The 20,174-nt window shown below is 49.4% G+C and overlaps 1 protein-coding gene across 4 annotated transcripts; it reads left to right on the top strand.

Annotated features, from left to right (window-relative positions):
* The first annotated feature begins 304 nt into the window (after positions 1-304).
* On the top strand, positions 305-19,830 carry LHX9 (LIM homeobox 9). 4 transcript variants are annotated; one of them, XM_029229735.1, is made up of 7 exons: positions 305-397; positions 638-700; positions 5,805-5,923; positions 7,853-8,055; positions 9,218-9,573; positions 15,381-15,583; positions 16,854-17,721. In XM_029229735.1, exons 2-7 carry the CDS (start codon positions 673-675, stop codon positions 17,109-17,111), a joined length of 1,167 nt encoding a protein of 388 aa, XP_029085568.1. In that variant the 5' UTR covers positions 305-397; positions 638-672; the 3' UTR covers positions 17,112-17,721. The 4 variants fall into 4 exon arrangements, with proteins under 4 accessions (XP_029085568.1, XP_029085569.1, XP_029085567.1 ...); XM_029229736.1 differs by lacking the exons at positions 305-397; positions 638-700 and adding an exon at positions 4,744-4,803 and having other exon boundaries at positions 16,854-17,438; XM_029229734.1 differs by lacking the exons at positions 305-397; positions 638-700 and having other exon boundaries at positions 5,318-5,923; positions 16,854-18,374.
* The last annotated feature ends 344 nt before the right edge of the window (positions 19,831-20,174 follow it).

Raw genomic sequence — 20,174 nt, 5'->3', positions numbered from 1 at the left:
CCCTGATTACTGAGAGGCTGGAAGGGCTGAACGCGGCCTCGGAGCTTGTCTCCCTGCACTGGTCCGCGTCTGTGTCCTCTGCCCACCCCTTTCTCCTCCTCTTCCCGGTCTGGAAGCATAAATAGAAAATAAAAGACAGGTGGAGGGAGCTGCGGGTCAGAGGTGAGGGATTCGGGTCAATTCCGACGGCGGGGGAGAGAGAGAGGGGGAGAGAGAGAGAGAGGGAGAGAGAGAGAGAGAGAACCATCCACCCACCCAGCCACCGGTTGACTTATTTATTTGGATTAACAGAGGACCCCTTGGCGAGATCTGGGGACTGGCTCGCACCTCTGGCCGCCGCCTCCCAACCTCCCTCGCCGAGGACCGGGTTCTTGGGCGGGAACGTCTGGACCTCAAGGTAAGATCCTGATGGGGGTTGTCTGTCCGGAGCAGCTTTCCGCCCTCGGCGTGAGCCCGACCGCCCGGCTCCCGGGAGCGCCCCGGGCACCTACCGGAGGCTGCCCGGCTTCCCTCGAGGCCTCTCGGTGCCCGAGGCCGCGGCGGGAGGAGCAGATGGGACGCACCCCCCGGGGGTGGGAGGCGCTCGGGCCCCCGGGCCGCACCTCGGAGCTGATGCGCTCGTTTCTCCGCGGTGCAGCCACCATCGCTGAGTGATCCACGCCAGCTCTCAGAATGCTGAACGGCACCACTCTAGAGGCAGGTGAGTTACACGCCAGGCTCTTTCTCTTGCCCTTTCTCTTAGGCCGGAGCATATATTGTGCGGGTGTGTGAATGTGTGTGTGCACGCGCGTGTGCACGCCTTCACCGGGTGGGAAGAAGAGGGGTTTGTGTTTGTCTTAGAAATTAAACCGCGAACCGTAGGCTCTAAGATACATGGTCTCGTTCCGAGTCTCCTGACAGCATTCCTGAAATCCGCGTTCCCCTCCTCTTGCCTTTCTCTCGAAGGTCTGAGTTACTCAGGGTGGAGGCGCTGGGGGCGGAGGTCACGGTGCCACTAAGCCGCGAGGTGTCCGGGCGCGAGGGATGCGCTCCGGATCCTTCGCGGAGCTGCTGGGGGCGTCTCCTCACTGGAAGGGATGGGGCGGGGACGCGGGCAGGAAGACGTCGCTTCTCACCCATTAGGGCTTAACTGGAAACTGGTTTCACCCCCACTGTTGGCTCAACCTGACCCGCGCGTAGCCGTTTCTGCGGGCGATCTCCGCGGACGCGGGGGTGGCGAGGGGCGGGGGGAGGCTCCCTTTATTCCTGCGGCTGCTGCGGGCCCGCCGCGCGGCAAACCCCAGGTAAAAGACCTTCAGATTTCAGAAGCGCGGTCTCCGCCACCGGCCGGCCGTCCCTTGGAGAAGAACCCAGGGGCGTTGGAGGCAGAGGTTTGAAGGGAGCGCGCAGCGGGCCGGAGGCCTCGCGGGGCTAGGGGGATGCGTGGACACAGGGCGCACCCGAGGGCAGGGCCCGGCGCGCCGGCCGCGCGGAACGGGCTCCCGGCTGAGGTGCGCAGCGGCCCACCCGCGGGGCTCCCTCTCCTCGCGCTGGAGCTCGCGCACCCCGGCGCCGCTCAGCCCGTTCCCATCCCGGCTGGGGGGAGGCCGCCCTCCTAGTAGGACTGAATCCGAGGGGCGCCCTGGCGGCGGCGCCAGTCTGGATCGGCCACCCTCGGTGTACACAGAGTTTCCCTGCGCCCACGGACGGAGAAGGGCCGGCTTGCCTCCGGGCTATGCTCTGGCCTCCCGCCCAGCGCAGACCCCGAGGCATCCAGGGCTGGTTGCGCGGCTCCAAGCCCCAGGACGGCGCCGACTCTCCCGGACCCTGGGATGCTCAGGACGGCGCCCAAAGACGGACACCGCTCCAAGAGCTGCACCTTTCAGACCAAGGAGGAGCCTCAACTAGCTTAATTGGGTCAGGCGGAAAGGCGACCTCTGCCCTTTTAAGGGCAAACTCGGGGCACAGGATCTTGGCCTCCAAAATTCAGGTCTGAAGAGACCTTGAGTCGCTTATTCTCTCAGTCGAGGCAGGGTTTCCCCTTGGGACCCTAAAGCCTCCGTTGCCGCTTGATCAAGCCGCGCGTTCCCTTTGCTTCCCTCTCCACCCCTCTGGGGAGGGAGTGGGAACCCGGGACCAGGCTGCCGCCCTAGCGGAGATTCCGAGGCCCTGACCCTCAATCCCGACTCCTCTGCCCCCGATCCTAGCCGCCCGCTTTCCTCAAAGCGGCCGCTGTAAGCGGCTGGGTGGCTGGTGGAGCAGAAAGGCAAGAGCGGACGAAGTGGGCTCCGTCGTGATGGAGGGCAGTCCCTGGCCAAGGTTCTGCTGCCCTGCTCCAAATAGAGCTTTGAGTTTAGAGGGGAGACTCGAGATGCCCCTCCGGGTCGCGGGGGTAGGGGTCCCTGCGCCTGTCCCATTGAGAGATGCGGGGACTCAGCCCCAGGAACTGGCGGGTGCGGAGCACTTGAGGGTCATCCGGCGGGCCCTGGGCCCCAGCAGCTCTTCTGGAGACAGGAAAGAAGGCAGAGCCACCAAGACGCTCTCCTTAAAGTGTTTTGAGAGTGGTGGGCTGGGGGACACTCTTAGGCCATCTCCCCGAGGCTGCAAGATAAAAAGGTTAGGATGTCCCAGGTCACGCGCCCAATTCTTGGAGAAAATATCCTCCACTCCCATGGGCTTCCTTTTTCAGGAACTGTGAGAGGAGACAGGGCTGGAACGATGGGGAGCGATTTCCGATCTCCCCAGAACTAAGGAGGACCTCCCGAACTCCAGCAGCCCCCCTGCCCCACCCCTAGCTCTCTGCAATCTTCCTGCACTGGCTGAGAAGGAAGAATCCTAGCAGTTCTCATCTTTATGGGAAGTAGCAAATCCCACCCGGCACAGGAACTTGCAACCCAAGTTTTATAAGAAAAAGCAGGGATAGCTGGGCTCCAACCTGGAAGCTGATGGCAGGAGGTCCTCTGCCCTGCCTGTACCCGATTCACAATGAACAAATCTGTGTACAGCGGCTGAAGGAAGGACCGAAGGATTGGTGGGCTCACAGGACTTCTGTGCCTGGCTTCCCTGGAGACTTCACAAAGTTCTGGCTTTTTCTTGGAGTTGTTTGTTAAGCTCTCACTTAATGAAGTCTCCGAAGTTTCAGCCCTTGCAAGGAGGCAGTGGTGTTCTTGGGTTCTTTGTTGTTTTTGCTGAGCAGGACCGAAATCCAACAATAGCCAAACCCACTTCTGAACATCCACATGGGGGGGGGTGGCGGGGGGAGTTAGCCTAGAAACTAGACAAAGCGGGTCCCTGGATTGAGGTCCCATATTTACTTTTTCCTTGGAGCCTCCTTGGGTTAATTGACTGATGTTCTTCTCAAAGACCCCTCCTCTTCCTACCCCCCCTCCCCAGTCCCAGTCACCGCCTTGTGGGAAGGCAGTCTGCCCCTTTGTGAGAGGACCTGCTGTCTCTGAAAGAGCTGCTGCCCCCAGCCTCAGCGTTTGTGCACGTGGGTTTGAAAAGCTCATTGATTTCCATCCAAAGGGGCTAATTACATTACTTACAGTAAATAGCAGCCCTGCTGTCCAGTAGGGCTGCCAAAGTGAGGGGAGGTCTCCAGCTTAGTTCACTTGATTGGCTTCATTTCTGTGTGAAATTGTGTTTTATGAGCTGTATTCTGGCACCCGGAGGACCGTAACAGCGTCCAGTCTGCAAATAACATTATTTTTGACCCAGAGAAAAGAGTAAGGGGGAAGCAGTGGAGTCTTGGGTTTCGTGGTACAGGTGACTCCAGCAGCTTCAGAAGGTGATGCTTTGGGGCAGGAAGTCAGGATCTGCACCATTCTTCTCTTCCTTCCTTTCCTTTCTACTCCCTCTCTCATTTCCTTCCTCCCCCATGCTCTTCCTTTCTCCCTCCCTCCCTCCCTCCCTTCCTTCTTTCCTTCTTTCCTTCCCTCCTCCCTCCCTCCCGCCCTCTCTTCTTCCCTCTCTCCCTCTATCTTTCTAGATTTGGCCACCGTTCCATGTCGGGCTCCTCCCGAGGGAAGCGAGTGCGCCACCAGGGGACTCCTCCAGGTGTCCGGGACGTGCCGGGGAGAAACGGGCGGTCCCGGGAAAGCCGACGGGACGCGGTGGGAAACAGGCGGCCAGAGGGAGGACGGCGCAGAGCAGGGCGCAGCCGGGGCTTCCTCCTCTCGGCTCGGAGCTGGGTCGGTTCCTGCCGCCCCCGCTCTCCGCTTCGGACCCCTAGGGGGCTTCTGGTGGTTTGAATGAATCGACAATATCAGAGTATTGTGGACACTTTTTAATAGGGCCGAGGAGGGGCCGCCGCTCACGGGAACAGAGGGAGACAGAACAATCCTGCCTCTTGTGAGGCGCGGGGCTGCCATTCTGCTTGTCGGCTCTCACCTTCCCCTCCTCCACGGCGAGAAGCCCCCTTCACATCCTCCTAAACGTGTGGCGCGTCCAGATTTACAAGCCCCCAGTCCAGCCGGGGCAGTGGGACGCGCGCCCGGTCCCGGGGGGCGGCGCCAAGTTCGCGCGAGTCCCCGAGTTGCTGCCCACATTGACAAGTTTCATACGGGACACGGGACTCGCCATTGGTTTCCCTCCAAACCTGAACTGGGTGAGAGACTACATCCCCCTGTGGTCACGGTTCAGTTGCACATCACGTCTCCAAGCCCACGGCCTTTCCCCGACACTGATTTGTCAAAGAAGAATCTTTTTGCCAGAAGTAAACTCCAGATACATAGGCTCTTCTAGCTCCTTTTCGCTTTGGGGGTTGCTTCAGTGCCTGCTGGGGTCGGGAGCCCTTGGGCAGGTGAAGCAACTTACTTTTAAAAAGTGAATTGAGGAAGAGGGGATGGGGAGGACAGGAATGTCTATTCAATATTTACTTATTTGGGGTTCCCATAAGCTGGGGACCAGAAAGTCCACAAGGAGGAAACCTAAAGGTGGGAGCTGACATTCTGCATATCTTGAGCCGGGGTCTGATCTTGAACTTGGACCAAACAGGCCGGCTCTCTGGCTTCTGCGCCAGGGCGGGGACAATAAGGGCTCCTTTTTCCCTTTAAAACGGGATTGCTGGGAACTCTTGGAAGGGTGTGTGTGTGTGTGTGTGTTGGGGGGAAGTAAATGCCCCCTCCTACTGCCTCCCCCCTACCCCCCCCCATGTTTGTCCCCACTTGCCCATCACCAGGGGGTTGAGAGGAGTATGACAGGTCTTTGTTGTCTGAATAAAAATCCGTGGCAGCTCCGGGGAGAGAACTCCTCCTACTAAATTATCAAAAATGGGCTGGCTTTAGTCTCTTAACAAATTGGACACAGCTCCGGCGGCAGGAGCAGTCCCCAACCCAACCTACAGGCACTGGGAACTTGCAAGCAGCCAGGGACCGCTGAAAATAGCACTTCTTTTTCTTTCTTTGTGTTCAAAACTATTTTCTTTCTTCACCAGATTTTGTTTTCCTCCCCCCGCTGCAGTTGTTTCCCATTAGTAACTCGATCTCTCAGAGCAGTAAGATCCTCTAGCCTTCGCCTCCTTTCCCCTCCGCCCGTGTTTGTTTGTTTTCCGCACATCTCCTTCAGGGAGTCGCTGGGGCTTTTTCTCCCCCCTTCTTCTTTTTTCCTTTCCGAGCAGACCAATTTCCACTCCGTCTGCCTCTTTCTTTCTTCTTCCCTCTCACCCCCTCGCCCTCTGTCCCCGAGCGTCTCCGCAGCCCCCCATCGCGCCGCCTCTGCGGTCCCTGCTTCTCCTTCCCTCGGATGAGCTGAGAGCCACGGGCGTGTGTATATGGAAATAGTGGGGTGCCGAGCAGAAGACAACTCGTGTCCTTTCCGCCCCCCAGCCATGCTCTTCCACGGGATCTCCGGAGGCCACATCCAAGGCATCATGGAGGAGATGGAGCGCAGATCCAAGACCGAGGCCCGCCTGGCCAAAGGCGCCCAGCTCAACGGCCGCGACGCGGTAAGGAAGGGCCGGCGCCGGCGGGAGCCGGGCGCCCGTGCGCGCGCGGGGCAGCCGAGCCGAGCCTCCCCGGTGGCCGACCGAGAATGGCGGCTCGTGGGGGCGTCCGCTCCAGGTTGGCGGGTGGCTTATCTCTGGTCCGCCTGGCTGCAGGGTAAGAAAGGGCTCTTTTCCGATTTGAATTGTCTACGCTCCTGACACCCCGAGCTCGCTCCCCTCTGCCGCAGCTGGTCCCGGGAAAGCAAGGAGAACCGGGCGCGAGAGGATGGGGACTTCCTCTCCTCCGGACCTCAGATTCCCGGGCCCCTCCCCGGCGAGGATCGGCGGCCGGAGGGCGAGCTGGTGCGGGCCACGGGCTGCCGGCGCGCGGCCGAGCGTCCGGGCCGAGCTGAAGCCTGGTGACTCTAGTCCCTGGGTCTGGTGACCGGACATTTGGCGCGGATTAGAATGCGACTGGGCTCCCTCCAGCTCTCCGGATGCTCGGAACGTGGAACCTTCAAACCCCGCGAGTTTCGGGGTCTCTGGCAGCTCATCTGGGCCCTTTGAGTGAGACAGGACTGCGCTCAGCTCTCCGGCCGGGCGGGTATGGTGTGCAGGGGACTCTAATAGAAAATCCGGAGGAGTGGGGCACCTAGCCCAAGAGCAAGAACTTTCCAACCCTTAAACGCTGTGATAGACCACCTCTGTCGATTACATACGTAGGATAAAAGTCATGCCAGCTTAATAAAGAAAACCAATGAATAATCTATGTGCTCGCCTTTCCCACTTACGAGCCGGAGGAGGGAAACTACGAAAGTCTCCGGAAATGATTTCAGCCGAACATAGCTGTGTAGATCCTCAGGCATCACACCGGGAATTGTGGCTCAAACTAAGTCGGTAGACTGCCCTGGGCGGGTCAGCGGTATTTTGGGTCCACCAAGTAGCCGCGTTGGTGGATGTTTCTACATTTGCAAAATGAATTCAATGCAGGCCCTTGTCTGAATAAACGGCGAAACTTTACTTTTCCAGGCCCGCCAGAGTTTCGTGGGGGAAGTCCAACCCATTTCTGCTAGTCCTGAGGGAAATGTACAGCGGTTAACTTCTATTTTTCCCCCTTTTGTGGCTACCCTGTTTAAAAACAAAAAGCAGTAATCCAAACCCGAATTTCACAGCGGGGCTGCGCTTGTTAAGGCGAGGTGTCCCCATCCTTGCTGTGTCGTGGGGACGCAGGCGGAAAGCTTAATTTGGGCATTAAAAAGATTTTCAGGACAAAGATCTCCTGGGTATGTTGATGCCAGGGAAAGAGGGCCCGTGCAGAGGGGATAACGGACCCTCCCCGGGAACAGGCATGGTACACCCTTACTAGGGGAAGGACTAATAACCCTTAAGATTGGAGAACAGCAAGATCTGTCAAATACATCCCGATCAAAACAATGTCGACCAAATTATGAGCACCAGTATAAAAACCTCTCCCTTCCTTTTAATTTCAACGTTGCTTATAAGGATTTAGAGAAATAGCAATGTAATAGTATTTGTTGAAAAAACAGTATGTGCTTGTTCAGATCGCCTTTCCATTCTCCAATAACAATTTCCGTTGTTTTATTTCGTGCGCACCGGAACCCACAATTTTTAACTTTTAATTATTCGAGTTTGGAAACATCCACCAAACTATAGTCCGTGCGCTCCTAGCCCTTTCGAAACAGGCTCTAGGTGGCCGGCGCGTGTTTTTAGGTTAAGTCCGGGAAGGACGCGGACGCCGCGTTCAGGCGGACGCAGTAGAAAGCGTGCGAGTCGCAGAGGGAAAAACTGCAAATGTTCCTCCGACGTTTGCCTTTGCGCAGGGGCCCCTGACCTTGCAGCGCTCGCAGAGGCCGAGGGCTGGCGCCGCGAGGGGTACCCGCGTGGGGCGGCCCCGCGCGCCCTCCTGACGCCGCGCGCGCTTCCTTGCAGGGGATGCCTCCGTTGAGCCCTGAGAAGCCCGCCCTGTGCGCCGGCTGCGGGGGCAAGATAGCCGACAGGTACTACCTGCTGGCCGTGGACAAGCAGTGGCACCTGAGGTGCCTGAAATGCTGTGAATGTAAGCTGGCCCTCGAGTCCGAGCTCACCTGCTTCGCCAAGGACGGTAGCATTTACTGCAAGGAGGACTACTACAGGTATTCCCACCCCTATCCCTTACGCCCTGGCACACCTGGAGGGGTCACCTGCCCGAGCCCCGGAGTCCCCTCCCTGTCCCCAGCCTTTGGTCCCTTGGGGGTACTCTTACCAGTCCCCAGACCAGAGAAGCCCACCGCGTGCGCCTTCAAGTTGCAGCATCCCCATCCCCGCCGGACGCGCGGGGAAGATGCGCGCGGACCGGGGCACCCAAGGTCCAGAGCTTGATCAGCGACTATCCCGCTCAGGGGGCGCTTGGCAGCTCGGCCGAGGGGATTGGGCAAATCTCGGAAGGGTAAATGAACGTTTCTCGGTCCACCGAGAGGAAAGCGGTTTTTTTTTTTTCCGTTTACTACGAACTAAGCAAGGCCCGTGCCTTGGAACTCAACTGGTGGCCGGGACAGCAGCAACTGGTGGCAGGTTTTCGCGGGGGGGCGGGGGGCGGGAACTCACGTAAAGGACCATGAAAAGGAGTGATCGCTGTCGCCGAAACTCAGGCCTCTCAGTTCCGAGATGCCGTTCCCGCTGGTTGGAACCTGCCCACCAGCCTCGAGAGACGCCGGAGAGTCAAGTCGCCGGCAGCTTGTTTATTGATTCTTCCCAGGTCTGCTTTTGGACTGGGGACGCGAGTGTTGTGCAGGGACTCGACTCCGCTCTCGGCTGAGGCGAGAAAAATGGTTAAAAAAGAATTAGTTTCCCTCTGCAAAACTGTCCTTTTTCTTCCAGGGCCGTGTCTGAATGCTTTCAGGCACGCTCACGCTTTTCCATAAATAGTAACACCCTTCCTTTGTATGTTTTGTAATCGAGGAAACGTTTTCACTTGACATCGCAATGTAATATTCTTAACATAGTGTTGTGAGTTAGCCAGTGCAGGGTTTGTTTTTGGTTTTGTTTTTGCTTTTTAAAATTTTCACTTTACAGAGAAGAAAACGGAGAATCAGTTACCCGATTCTTCTGAATTTAATGCAAGGGTTCTTTGTCTTGTTCACCACAGCAGGTCAATGAGCAAATAAAATTAATGTCCAAGTGGGCGTGGGTCCTCCCCTCCCGGACCCCTCCCAGGTCTCAGTCTTGGGCCACTGCTGACCATGCCCCAGGTGTCACAGTGGGAGGTGGCCCTGCCTTTGCCTCCACCAGCGCCCTGACTCGACTGTTTCCTTCCAGAAGGTTCTCTGTGCAGAGATGTGCCCGCTGCCACCTTGGCATCTCCGCCTCCGAGATGGTCATGCGCGCCCGAGACTCCGTCTACCACCTGAGCTGTTTCACCTGCTCCACCTGCAACAAGACCCTGACCACGGGCGATCATTTTGGCATGAAGGACAGCCTGGTGTACTGTCGCGCCCACTTCGAGACCCTCTTGCAAGGGGAGTATCCACCTCAGCTGAGCTACACCGAGCTGGCGGCCAAGAGCGGCGGCTTGGCCCTGCCTTACTTCAACGGCGCTGGCACCGTGCAGAAGGGGCGGCCCCGGAAGCGGAAGAGCCCCGCGCTGGGGGTGGACATCGTCAGTTACAACTCAGGTGGGCGCCCAGCCCCTCCCCAGTGCTCCTGTAGCCCTAACCTCCTCTGCTCAGAGGAGAATTCTATCCAGCTCCTTCCCGTCCAAGACCTGGCTGCAAGACGGTGCTTTCCTTAGCACGACCCTTTTCTCACTACAGCTCCCTTTCACTCAGAAAAAAGGGAGAGGTGGAGAGAGGGAATGAGGGAGAGAAGAGGGGGAGGGGAGAGGGAGAACAGGTGAGAGAGACCTTTCTGTAGTTTGGGGCAGAAAACACATTCATAAGGCTGCAATGACTTCCCCCAAACAGGCCAAGCCAAATCCTTGTTGCCCATTAGTTAATGAGCCCATTAGTTTCTGGCTCCCAGTTGGAGCAAAACAGCCCCAGGGCAATTCCTGAGTGAAGCCAAATTATAGATCCTGGAGGAGGTTTCCCTAGAAAGGGCAGAGGCTGTGGTCACCAGCCCAGAGTTAATCAGGGAAACAGTTGGCAAGAGTGTTGGAAAACCAAATCCCTGATCTTGGTGAAAAGCAGCTGTAGGGGCGGGAGTCACTCTTCACAGCTGAGCTGGCCTGCTCCTTCCCTGGGTCAGGGGACCCATCCAGCCAGCTCCTTCCCTGTGGGATAAACCATCCAGACACCCAGACCGCCCTGAAGACTGGAAGAACCTCCAGGTCAGGCCCTCTGAGGAGGCTTAGCGGTGTCACAGGCTGCTCTTCCGTCCTCCTCCAGCTTTCTCTCTTAATTCAAAACAAAATGCAGGCAACAGGCCAGAGAGCACGCTTTCCTCCTTGCTTTGGGAGGCGCACACGTTATCATTCATCAATCTCTCTCATTCACCGGTTTCTCATTGTTGGTAGCCCGCCCTCACCTGCCATCCCCCAGGTGAGGATGGTGACAGGCCCTGAGGACCACAGTCTAACTCCAAGAGGGGTGGAAGCTCTTCCGGTGAGTCCCAGCCACTGGAAAAGAGGTTCCAGAAAGCCCTAGGATAACTCTGGGACAACCTAAGGGTTGGTTTAGCTGCTCTGACGCCCTGTCCCCTGGCCTGGCCCCAGATGGAAACCTCAGCAGGCAGGAGACTCAGGCCAGGGGAGTCCATTCTATTGGGAAGGACCTTGGGGACCTCATGTTGGCAACCCCTGTCTGTTACCATGAGCACCCAGATACCAGCCAAAGGGTGTGCGCCCAGAGCACGGATCTTGCCTGTTTTTCTCTTCAGTTCCCACGTGCCTGGTGTGGTGTGTGAGCCACTGTGGCTCAGTGGTAAAGGGACACTGTCCCGTCAGATAAGTGACTTGCCCAGGGTCACACAGCCAGTGTGTGCTAGAGGAATCTGGAGTCCTGCTCGGGCCCACAGCTTTCAGGGTCCCCGCAGGCTGAGTGGGCTCTGCCCAGCTCTTTCCTCGGCTTCCTCCTGGTTCTAGGGAGGTTTTCACAGAAAAGGCGCAGCGGGTGGTGTCCCAAGGAGCGGGGAACCAGCGTGACTGTACTGGTCCCAGGGGGTTCAAACCCGGGTCACTGGGCAGAGGCGGAGGGCCGGCTGCCGGCTGAGACCCTGACCGGCTGGGTTGGTGTCGCGCAGCGGGCGCACTCCCGGGCTTTGCCAACACCCCGCCGGTCGGGCTGCGCACTGCCCTTGCTGTGCCCGAGGCTGGGGCTCTGGTTTGGGGCCACGGTGCCCAGCGCGCTTACTTGGGCTCCTTTGATGCGTGGTCCCCGGGGCAGGCTGGGCAGGGCACTAATTGTTCTCTGTTAATAGAAGATGACATCGGAATCTCCAGCCACAGACCAAGGCCCTAATGCCCTAATTAGAGTGAGAGAGATTGACACAGAGAGAGAGAGAGAGAGAGAGAGAGAGAGAGAAACTAGCCAGGCTTTTGGAGACAGGGAAGCCCTCAGCCCAGAGAAGGTCCAGAAGTGTGGGGAGGAGATTTCTAGCCAAAGGTGGCAAAAGCCTGGGCTTTCACTTGTTTGTTTAACCTAATTAGCTACGTTTGATTTCGCCTTGATCTTACTTTATGTGAGAAAGATCCACAGAGCTTTAGGGTCAAGAAAATTGTGCTTCTCCGAGGAGAACTAGAGACTACACATTTATTTCTTAGAAAGAACGAAAATCTCTTTCCACTTAGGCCTTTAGTTTGCAAATTAGTGCTGCTACAAGGTTATGGAGAAAGTTGGTGCTCTCGTTCATCAAGGAGGGAAAAGTAAGGAAAGGGCCTCCCTAACCCCAGGGAGTTTGTAGATCACACCACTGCAGAGCCGGTGCCTCTTAATTAACATCCGCCTCCTCCCTTCTGGACTTTTCCCAGATACGAGCAAATAGCGTATAGTTAAGATCAGGTGAAAATGATCTAGAGAAATTGGGTTAAAGATGCCTGACCAGAAATCAATCTGCCATTAAAAAAAAGTTTATGAATCCAACGTCAGTTTGTTATTATAAGACTAGCCAAAGAAACACTTCAGTGCATTAAAAACACGTTAAAGGGCAGACAGTAAAATGCACTCGCGGTTTTAGCTCATTATTTTAGCTTTCTTTGGAGCCATCTCTGCTTAAGTGTAAATCTCAGAAAAGACTAATGTTGATACTAAACACATCTAATTTATACACTGATATATTTTCAAACAAATGTACACAGAATATGTTTATGATTCAGACTTCCAGAGATGGGAAGCTTGGCAAAGATCAGAGAGTGCTCGGCATAAGGCAAACGCCTTTTCATGACACTCTTCCTGATGTAGTTTGTAGCTCTTTGTGCAGATATCAGGCAGGTATTTTAGAAAGAGACCTGGAAAGTGTATCTGGGATGCTGGATTGAAATGCAGCCCTCCAGGGTGAGAAGAGGATTTAGTCTAGGGCAGGTAGCTCTTGTTTGGGTAATTTAACATTAATTGAGAGACTAAATTTTTGCCACTTCGTGGAATCTCCCTCCTTAGGGTCTTTATTGGCTTCCAAACTTCAAAAGCTGCCTGCAGTCGTTAAATTTGCCTGGCACTGACCCCTAGTGGTCTCCCAGGGATCAGTTTTCAGAAGGTTACACACCTGCAGAATAGAAACTCACTTCAGGATAGGGGACCATTCCATAAATGACCGGAGAATAAAATATTTAGATCTTCTTATTAACTTTATAGTGCCAGATGTGTACTTACAGGTGTATGTTTAAGACAGTTTTAAGAGATTTATCATCTCATCTCATAATTCGGGGGGAAGAAAACCCCTGTAGCTTTAAAAGTAGACCCTGGGGAAACGCAATCACTTGCAAGTTTATGTGAGGCATTCATAGTGAAACACAAGTAATTTAGGCCAATGCACTGCGTTACTCTGTAGATGACATAGATTGCTCTATTAGTTCACATAATATAACTGATCACACAGTTTATCTGTTTATATTAATACCAGTTTAATAAAGAGCTAACAATCTTTTTGCACAGTGAATTGTATTCTATGTGAAAACAAGTCCCATAATTGTGTTTAATACATTATAATTCTCTGCTGAGTTCTTAATGAGCAATAATGGATATAGAATGCATATTCAGAGAAGCAATTTTATCAAACCTGTCTATAATTTTTTTCATAAACTTCATTTTAAAGACTAATGAGTATATAGTTAGGATAGGAATCAAGCCCATTTCTAAGAAATAATAACTTGGGTGGGGGTGGATGGTTAAGGGCATTACTTACGTACCAAGTTAAGTCTTCTACCTCAAGTGTAATATTCCATTTAATGTGCTATTCAGGAAGGGTTACACATCACTCACCTATGACAGAATTGAAATCTTACTTGAAGAAGCCTCCAATGACTAAGGTGTGCCTCTTTGTTTTGGTGTGGCTTCATTTATAATCTGGTTGTGAAATATAGCTCAGTTTACTGGAGATAAATATAGTTTTATAGTAGGTCATGAGATGCTGTTTCATCCATTTGAGGATACAAAAGTGCAATTCTGTAGAATATTTGAACTTGACATCTCTCCCCGGGGATGCAATAAGATAAAATGTAAAGCATATTCTCTCTCTTATTTCTGGGTACAAGTTACCCTTTCTGGTGGAGTTTAAGGAGCCTCTGTTCAACATTTGGCTGCATATATCTAACTTGCATTCCATTTCAAGTTGATTTGACTTTGCATTTATAGTCACTCGTGATTTTACGGATGAACAAAGATTCAAAATCTTGATCGAATGCTCGTTGAGCTCCTGGCCCTGTGCATGACTTAGAGGACCCGATGGTGAACATGATAGAGCCTTTCTCTCCATGAACTCAATTGCTCTTTTGCCAAGTGTGCCCTCTTTATGGATTTCATGGAAATATGAACAAAGGAGACATTAGTCCATGCCTAGTCTTGTTACATTAGGGAGAATTTCTTAAGTGGATTTTGTGATGCAGCTGACTCTTGTTGATGACTATAAAACTACTGGGTTTCTGTATATATACTGATTTACTAAAAGTGTTTTTTAAAAAGTAATTGTAACCAGAGCATAGCAGGCAAATACTATTTTCTCAAGCAGAATGAAAGAGGTAATAGTAAGAGATGTCTCACTTCCTTCAAGATTCAGGTTTCTCCCCACCCATCTCCCCCAGGGAAACGACCAGGTTGACTTTAGATATTCTATTATAATGCACTAACATGCACGATGATCAGTGTGAATATATATGAGATAAACATCTGAAGTAAGGTTTAAAGGGAAAAAAAAAACCCCTGCCATGCCCTTTAAGTTGCGAAGTTGTCTGAATCAGTAAATATTTAGCAAAATGTTTTCATTGTAATCATATTTCTTATGCAGAGCCAGTAGGTTATTGGAAATGACCTCTTAAATGCACATCTTTACATCCTGAGGATAAGGACTTTGAGGCTTGTTTCAAAGGCAGGGTTGTTTTGCCCTCAGTGTTGAGGGAGCTGTGCAAGGGGGGCTGTGATGCCGCCCTCCTTCTGCCCTGCCAGCCAGGGACACAGCTCAACCCGCCTCCATACCACGTGCCAGAGCAGACGGGGCCATGATCCTAGAGGGACGTCAGAGCCTCTGAACTGGGAGCTGTGGGGTGCGCTGCAGGCATGAACCGAGGGAAGAAAAGTCTGCGCTCCTTCTCTTTCAGAAATATTTACTAAAATAACTCCAAGGGAAAACTATTTTCATCCTGGTTAGCCCTACGCTAAGCAGTTATAGCTAAAAGCCCTCAAAAATAATATTCCTACGGTTACATAAGAATCCTGCAAATTTGTATTTTCTAACTTCTCTCCCTTGTCCAGCCACTTTTTAACTTTTTCTGGAAACGTTCTAGGATTAGCAGAAAAGGCTAAAAATTGGAACACAGATTCTTAATTCGTTGGGGGGCTCTCCCAGACCTTCAGATGTGAGAGAGCTGAAATTACTCGCTCGCGTATCTTTCATGCCTTCAGAGAATACACCTCATCTCACAAATACAGACAAAACGTGGAGTCTCTAAAAACTGTGTGTGGAGCGGTGGTGTGCTGATACACATAAATATAGTAGAAAAGGGTTTTTTCCTTTTCCCTCTTGGAGAATATTTCTCTCCCTCCCACACTTACAGCTTATTCATCTTTTCAAGGTTTTCTAGCAACCATTAAGCCGAAGAGGGGATTTATCTAATCTTTTTCTTCTACCTAAACTTCGGGTGTGTCCACATGAACAGACTAGTTTGGAGGTCGTGGGCAATTAACCTCTTTCTTTTGTCTGGCTCCCACTCATAATTGGGTCGACAGCTTTTTCCACCGTTGTTGTCCTGTCGTGACATTATCATGCCACCTGCCATCTTCTCAGCTAACGCAGGACTTTCCACTGAGCCCCTGTTTGTCCACTGTGACTGCAACAGGTTGTAACGAGAATGAGGCCGACCATCTGGACCGAGATCAGCAGCCTTACCCGCCCTCGCAGAAGACCAAGCGCATGCGCACCTCCTTCAAGCATCACCAGCTCCGGACCATGAAATCCTACTTTGCCATCAACCACAACCCGGACGCCAAGGACCTCAAGCAGCTTGCTCAGAAAACAGGCCTGACCAAAAGAGTTTTGCAGGTAAGAAACCTCCATCATTAGCTGTGTATACATCTTCCCCTTGCAGTAAAAATAGTTCTCTTCCCTGTTTGTAGTGATACGGCTATTTCCTGTACTGCTTCTCAGTCTACTTAGTTAGCTCCCTAGAGGGTACTGAGAGGTACCCAGTCGGGTAACTCCCTCAGTTGCTCTAGGTAACTCCCTAGAGAGTGTACTGAGATTTTGCAGGGGCTTTCCGGAGACTGCCCAAAGAGAGACTCAGGGTCTTCTGAGATGCAGCCACATTCTCCCTGCAGATGGACAGACGGGTGCACCAAAGCCAGTTCAGCTTGCCTAGCTGCTCTGCAAACGCGGGTGACGTTATCTGTGCAAGCTGTGGCTTTGGAGACAACGTTCACATTAGGGTCAGTGCACAGACTTGGCGGGGGGACCTGCTGGCGCTGTCTTACTTCAGCACGCTCTTGGCAGCCTCACTACCTGTTGTGAGCTTCCAAATTCAAGACGACCCTTTTTGTCAACTCCTGAAAAGCCACAAGTATGGTTAGTGTCTTGGCAACCACTTGGAGAAAGTATTTTCCCATTTTAACCAACCATATTTCACAACTAAATACCGGGAGTGATATCTGCCATCCAACTGCTTTCCTAAACTCATCATGGTAAGAATATGTAACTAGAGACATGATAGTGGGTTGCTGTGGGTCACCTGTGATGCTCTTACACTTTTCAGTGACAAATAGCAGGCATTTAAAATTCCACCCGCCAGTTTCCGGTTGTTTGGAGTCTGTGGCCCTCGGGGTTTTTCCTATGCAAGTAATACTTGCCATGTGTCAGACTCAAGAATAGGCTGAAATCTGTTTCAATGATGTTCATTTCATGCGAGTGATTCTTACTTTGTGAACCATTCCCTGACCTCGCCTGCCCTCATTCTCAAAAAGACAGTAGTTGAGGAATCAGGGTGTGTTTCCCCCTCTTCATCTCTGTGCCTTCATTTCCCCACGGTATCTCCACTTAAGCATCCGTAGCCCCCAAGCGGCAGTTGTTAATGCTGGGGCGGGGGCACACGTGCTGCTCAGAGGGTGTCCGTAGTCGTACTGGAATTACTCTGTTTTAAAAGAAAGCAAAAAAAAAAAAAAAAAAAAGGCCCTGCTTTCCCAAGAAAAATAAACAATTATATTTAAAAGAGAAACATATCCAAAAAAAAAAGAAAAAAGAAAAAAAGGAAAGAGAGAGAGAAAAAAAAGAAGTATAAAAATAAACATCGGTAAAGAAATCCATTGGGATTGGTTTGCAGGTTTGGTTCCAAAACGCACGAGCCAAATTCAGAAGGAACCTTTTGCGGCAGGAGAATGGGGGTGTTGATAAAGCTGATGGCACGTCGCTTCCGGCCCCGCCCTCAGCAGACAGCGGCGCGCTCAGTCCACCCGGCACTGCGACCACTTTAACAGACCTGACCAATCCCACTATCACTGTAGTGACAGCCGTGACCTCTAACATGGACAGCCGCGAATCCGGAAGCCCCTCGCAAACTACCTTAACGAACCTTTTCTAACATTGGTGTTTTTTTTTTTTTAATTCTTCCTCTTCTTTTTATTATTATTCTAATGATTATTTTATTATTTACAAGACTTTTTTTTTTTTTCCCTAACCCACAAGATACTTGGGAAATAAAAACAACAGCTTGGTGTGTAGCCTCTGCAGCCACTTGGCAAATGAGTTTACAGTATTGTCTCCTTTACAAAGTGTATTTTTTTTTTTGTCTACAAAGTGTATTTGGATTTAAAAAAAATTAATTAGATCTTTCAGTCGGTAAGGGGAGTTTGGGAATCATTCTAATAAGTGCCTCTTAAAATTGTATGTTACTTATTTCCAGAATCTCGAAGAAAAAAAAAGAGTGGTATTATGATGGGCAAATAATCATATTCCCCGTTATATAATTAGGTTAATAAAGAATCAGATAATTATTAAAATTTTTTTTTAATCTTGCAATTGTACGTGTACTTACGGAATTTTGAAAATTTCATATTGTCTTTTTTAAAATTTTTAAATGGAAAAAACATGTTTTGATTATTCCTTTTTTTTTTTTTACAATTGAGGAATATGATTAAACAAGAGCATTAAGGATAGCAAATCTAAATATTAAGGATTAATTAGGTGGGAAATCTAACCAGGAATGTGACTCTTTTTTTCTCTTAGGGTGTACATCCCAACAAAACTTTCTTATTAGTTAGTTATTGCTTTTCAACATTTGAAAAATACTTAAACCTCCTGTGTATCCATGAAAATTCCAAACAGAATTTGAAATTCTATACTTTTAACCTCCTCAAGCTAAAAATGATAGTTATAAAACCATTCTTTCTAAATTATTTTTTTCCCAGGGAAAATGGAAATAAGCAAAATATAATTTTTTAAGAAGTTAAAAAAATCAGTATAATTTAATCAATAGCTCTTAATTGGCTTCAGCTGTACCATGATATTGTATCTGGCATTCTATACAAATAATGTTTTAAAAAAACAACTTAGTAACATGCTAGCAATGAGAATTCTTTGGTTTTGTTTTGCTTCATTTTACTTTGACACAGGTTGATGTATTTTTCAGAAAAAAAAATTTCTGACAGTAGAGATTTGAGGTTCTTAGTTTTAAAGTAGATAAACTCAGAAGCCTTGTGGATGCTGATCTGAATATATTTCCTAGTTTACAGTAGCATTTTTTTTTCTTTTAATTTAAGCTAAAATCTTAATGGTCTGGGCAGTGGTGAATGTTCATCTATATGCTTCTGTTGTAGTTAAATACCAATTAGATTGTGGATTTCCTAAAAAAAATAAAAATAAAAAAGAAGTCAAGATATATGTCTTGCTTTAGTGGATTGTTAAGAATAACTTTGCACATGCTCTCCACTTTTTGGACCCCTTAAATCTCCTCTGGTGGTCGAAGTGGCTATTTAATAGATTTTAAAGGTGTCCTTCTGGCTGTATAAATGTGTGGTTACATATTGACAGTTCACTGCCCACATTAAAGTGCATTATTGTAACTTTTGCTCAGGGTCTTTAGAAAATTAGCACAGAAAGTAGCTTATTTTTTAAAAAAAGATGATGGAAGATAACACTGTAACAGAAGAAGGTGTGATTGCCATTATATATTTAGCAAGTGTGGTTATCATCTTATATGGAGCTTAAATCTTGACTTTTCATATTTCTATTACATTTTGGGCATTTACCACTAACCAGACCAAACAACCTTGGTAAGGCTGAGATCTTATTAATACACTTTTACAGGTAAAATATTGATACTTATAAATTTTGTTCTTTGACAGAACAATATATGGTACTATAGATCTACTTTATTAAGTAGACTAATTATAACTCAGTTCTCCTATGTGCCTTATGAGATAACTTGGAAGTAAGTTTGTGAAAAATCAGGATATATGTGTTGTTTGTTAAATTAACTGTTTTAAGCCCTTTTGACACCTCACTAGTTTTGTACTGTTTTACCTCTTATTTCTGAAACTCTTTTTATGGTGTATCCTGTTAGAGGGGACAAACATGTCATAGAAAGCAGTTGTGCACTCTTCCCAATATAGTTGATAAATTCAATAATCTTATATATGGAGCTTCGTGTTTATAGTACAGTAAGTGGTCTAGCAAAATTGTCCATGTTTCTTTGTTTATTGATAAATGCATTGTATAGAAACTATTTCCCCTAAATATTTATGGACCAAACAATTGTGATATATCCTATTAAATTTGTGTGAATAAACGATTTTGAATCTAAGGAGTTTTATTTCCCATTAGTTTTACTTAAGGCTTAACTGTACTAGTGTGTTTTCAATTGTCTATTTGTAAAAGCTATTAAAACGGTAATATGAAAAATTTTAGATATGCAAACATACAAATAGCTTTTAGATTTCCAAACTTCTGATTCATTTTAAATTACCATTGCATATGTAGTGTAATTCAACTTAGAATTACCTTTAAATATATTTTCCTACAATAAAAGTAATGCCCCACTGATTTGACTCAGCCTGATTTTTAGAATTAAAAAAAAGATAATTAGCAGATAAAGTAATTGCATGAAAAGAAACCTTAAATATGATTAAGTTTAATGTTAGGTCTATTGAGCACAAATGGATATTTGTAAATCTAAATAGAAATTGCAGACCCCTAAAAGCCAAGTTGCTCTGTAGTTAATAAATTGTCACTATGATTTTTTTCAGGGAGAACAAATCTTGGGGCATTACAGCCAAACATCCCGACGTTTGAAAATTCCCTAAAGTATTAAAAGAAGGGGAAAAGTTTGATCGGAAATCCACTGCAGTGAAGACAAAGACAATATTAGGTTATGATAATCATACATTTAAAAATCTATTGAGCCAAAAAAAGAGAGACAGAGAGAGAGAGAGACAGAGAGAGAGAGAGAGAGAAAGAGAGAGAGAGAGAGACCGGGAGACTTAAATGTCATTTACTGAATGTTAACAAAACTTCTGTTCTTTATGATGTCTAACACAAATGGAGGCTTAAAATTATATGGTTTTAAACAAAATTAGATAAATCGTGTATAAATCAGAGCAACCAGGCAGTAATATGCCCACCCCATATTTGAAGAAAATTATTGAAT

Source organism: Monodon monoceros, unplaced genomic scaffold (assembly GCF_005190385.1).
Source record: "Monodon monoceros isolate NGI ecotype Baffin Bay Population unplaced genomic scaffold, NGI_Narwhal_1 Super_Scaffold_18, whole genome shotgun sequence".
Classification (NCBI taxonomy): Eukaryota; Metazoa; Chordata; class Mammalia; order Artiodactyla; family Monodontidae; genus Monodon; species Monodon monoceros.
The sequence above is the reverse complement of the archived record's forward strand: the minus strand, read 5'-3'. Positions and strand labels throughout refer to the sequence as shown.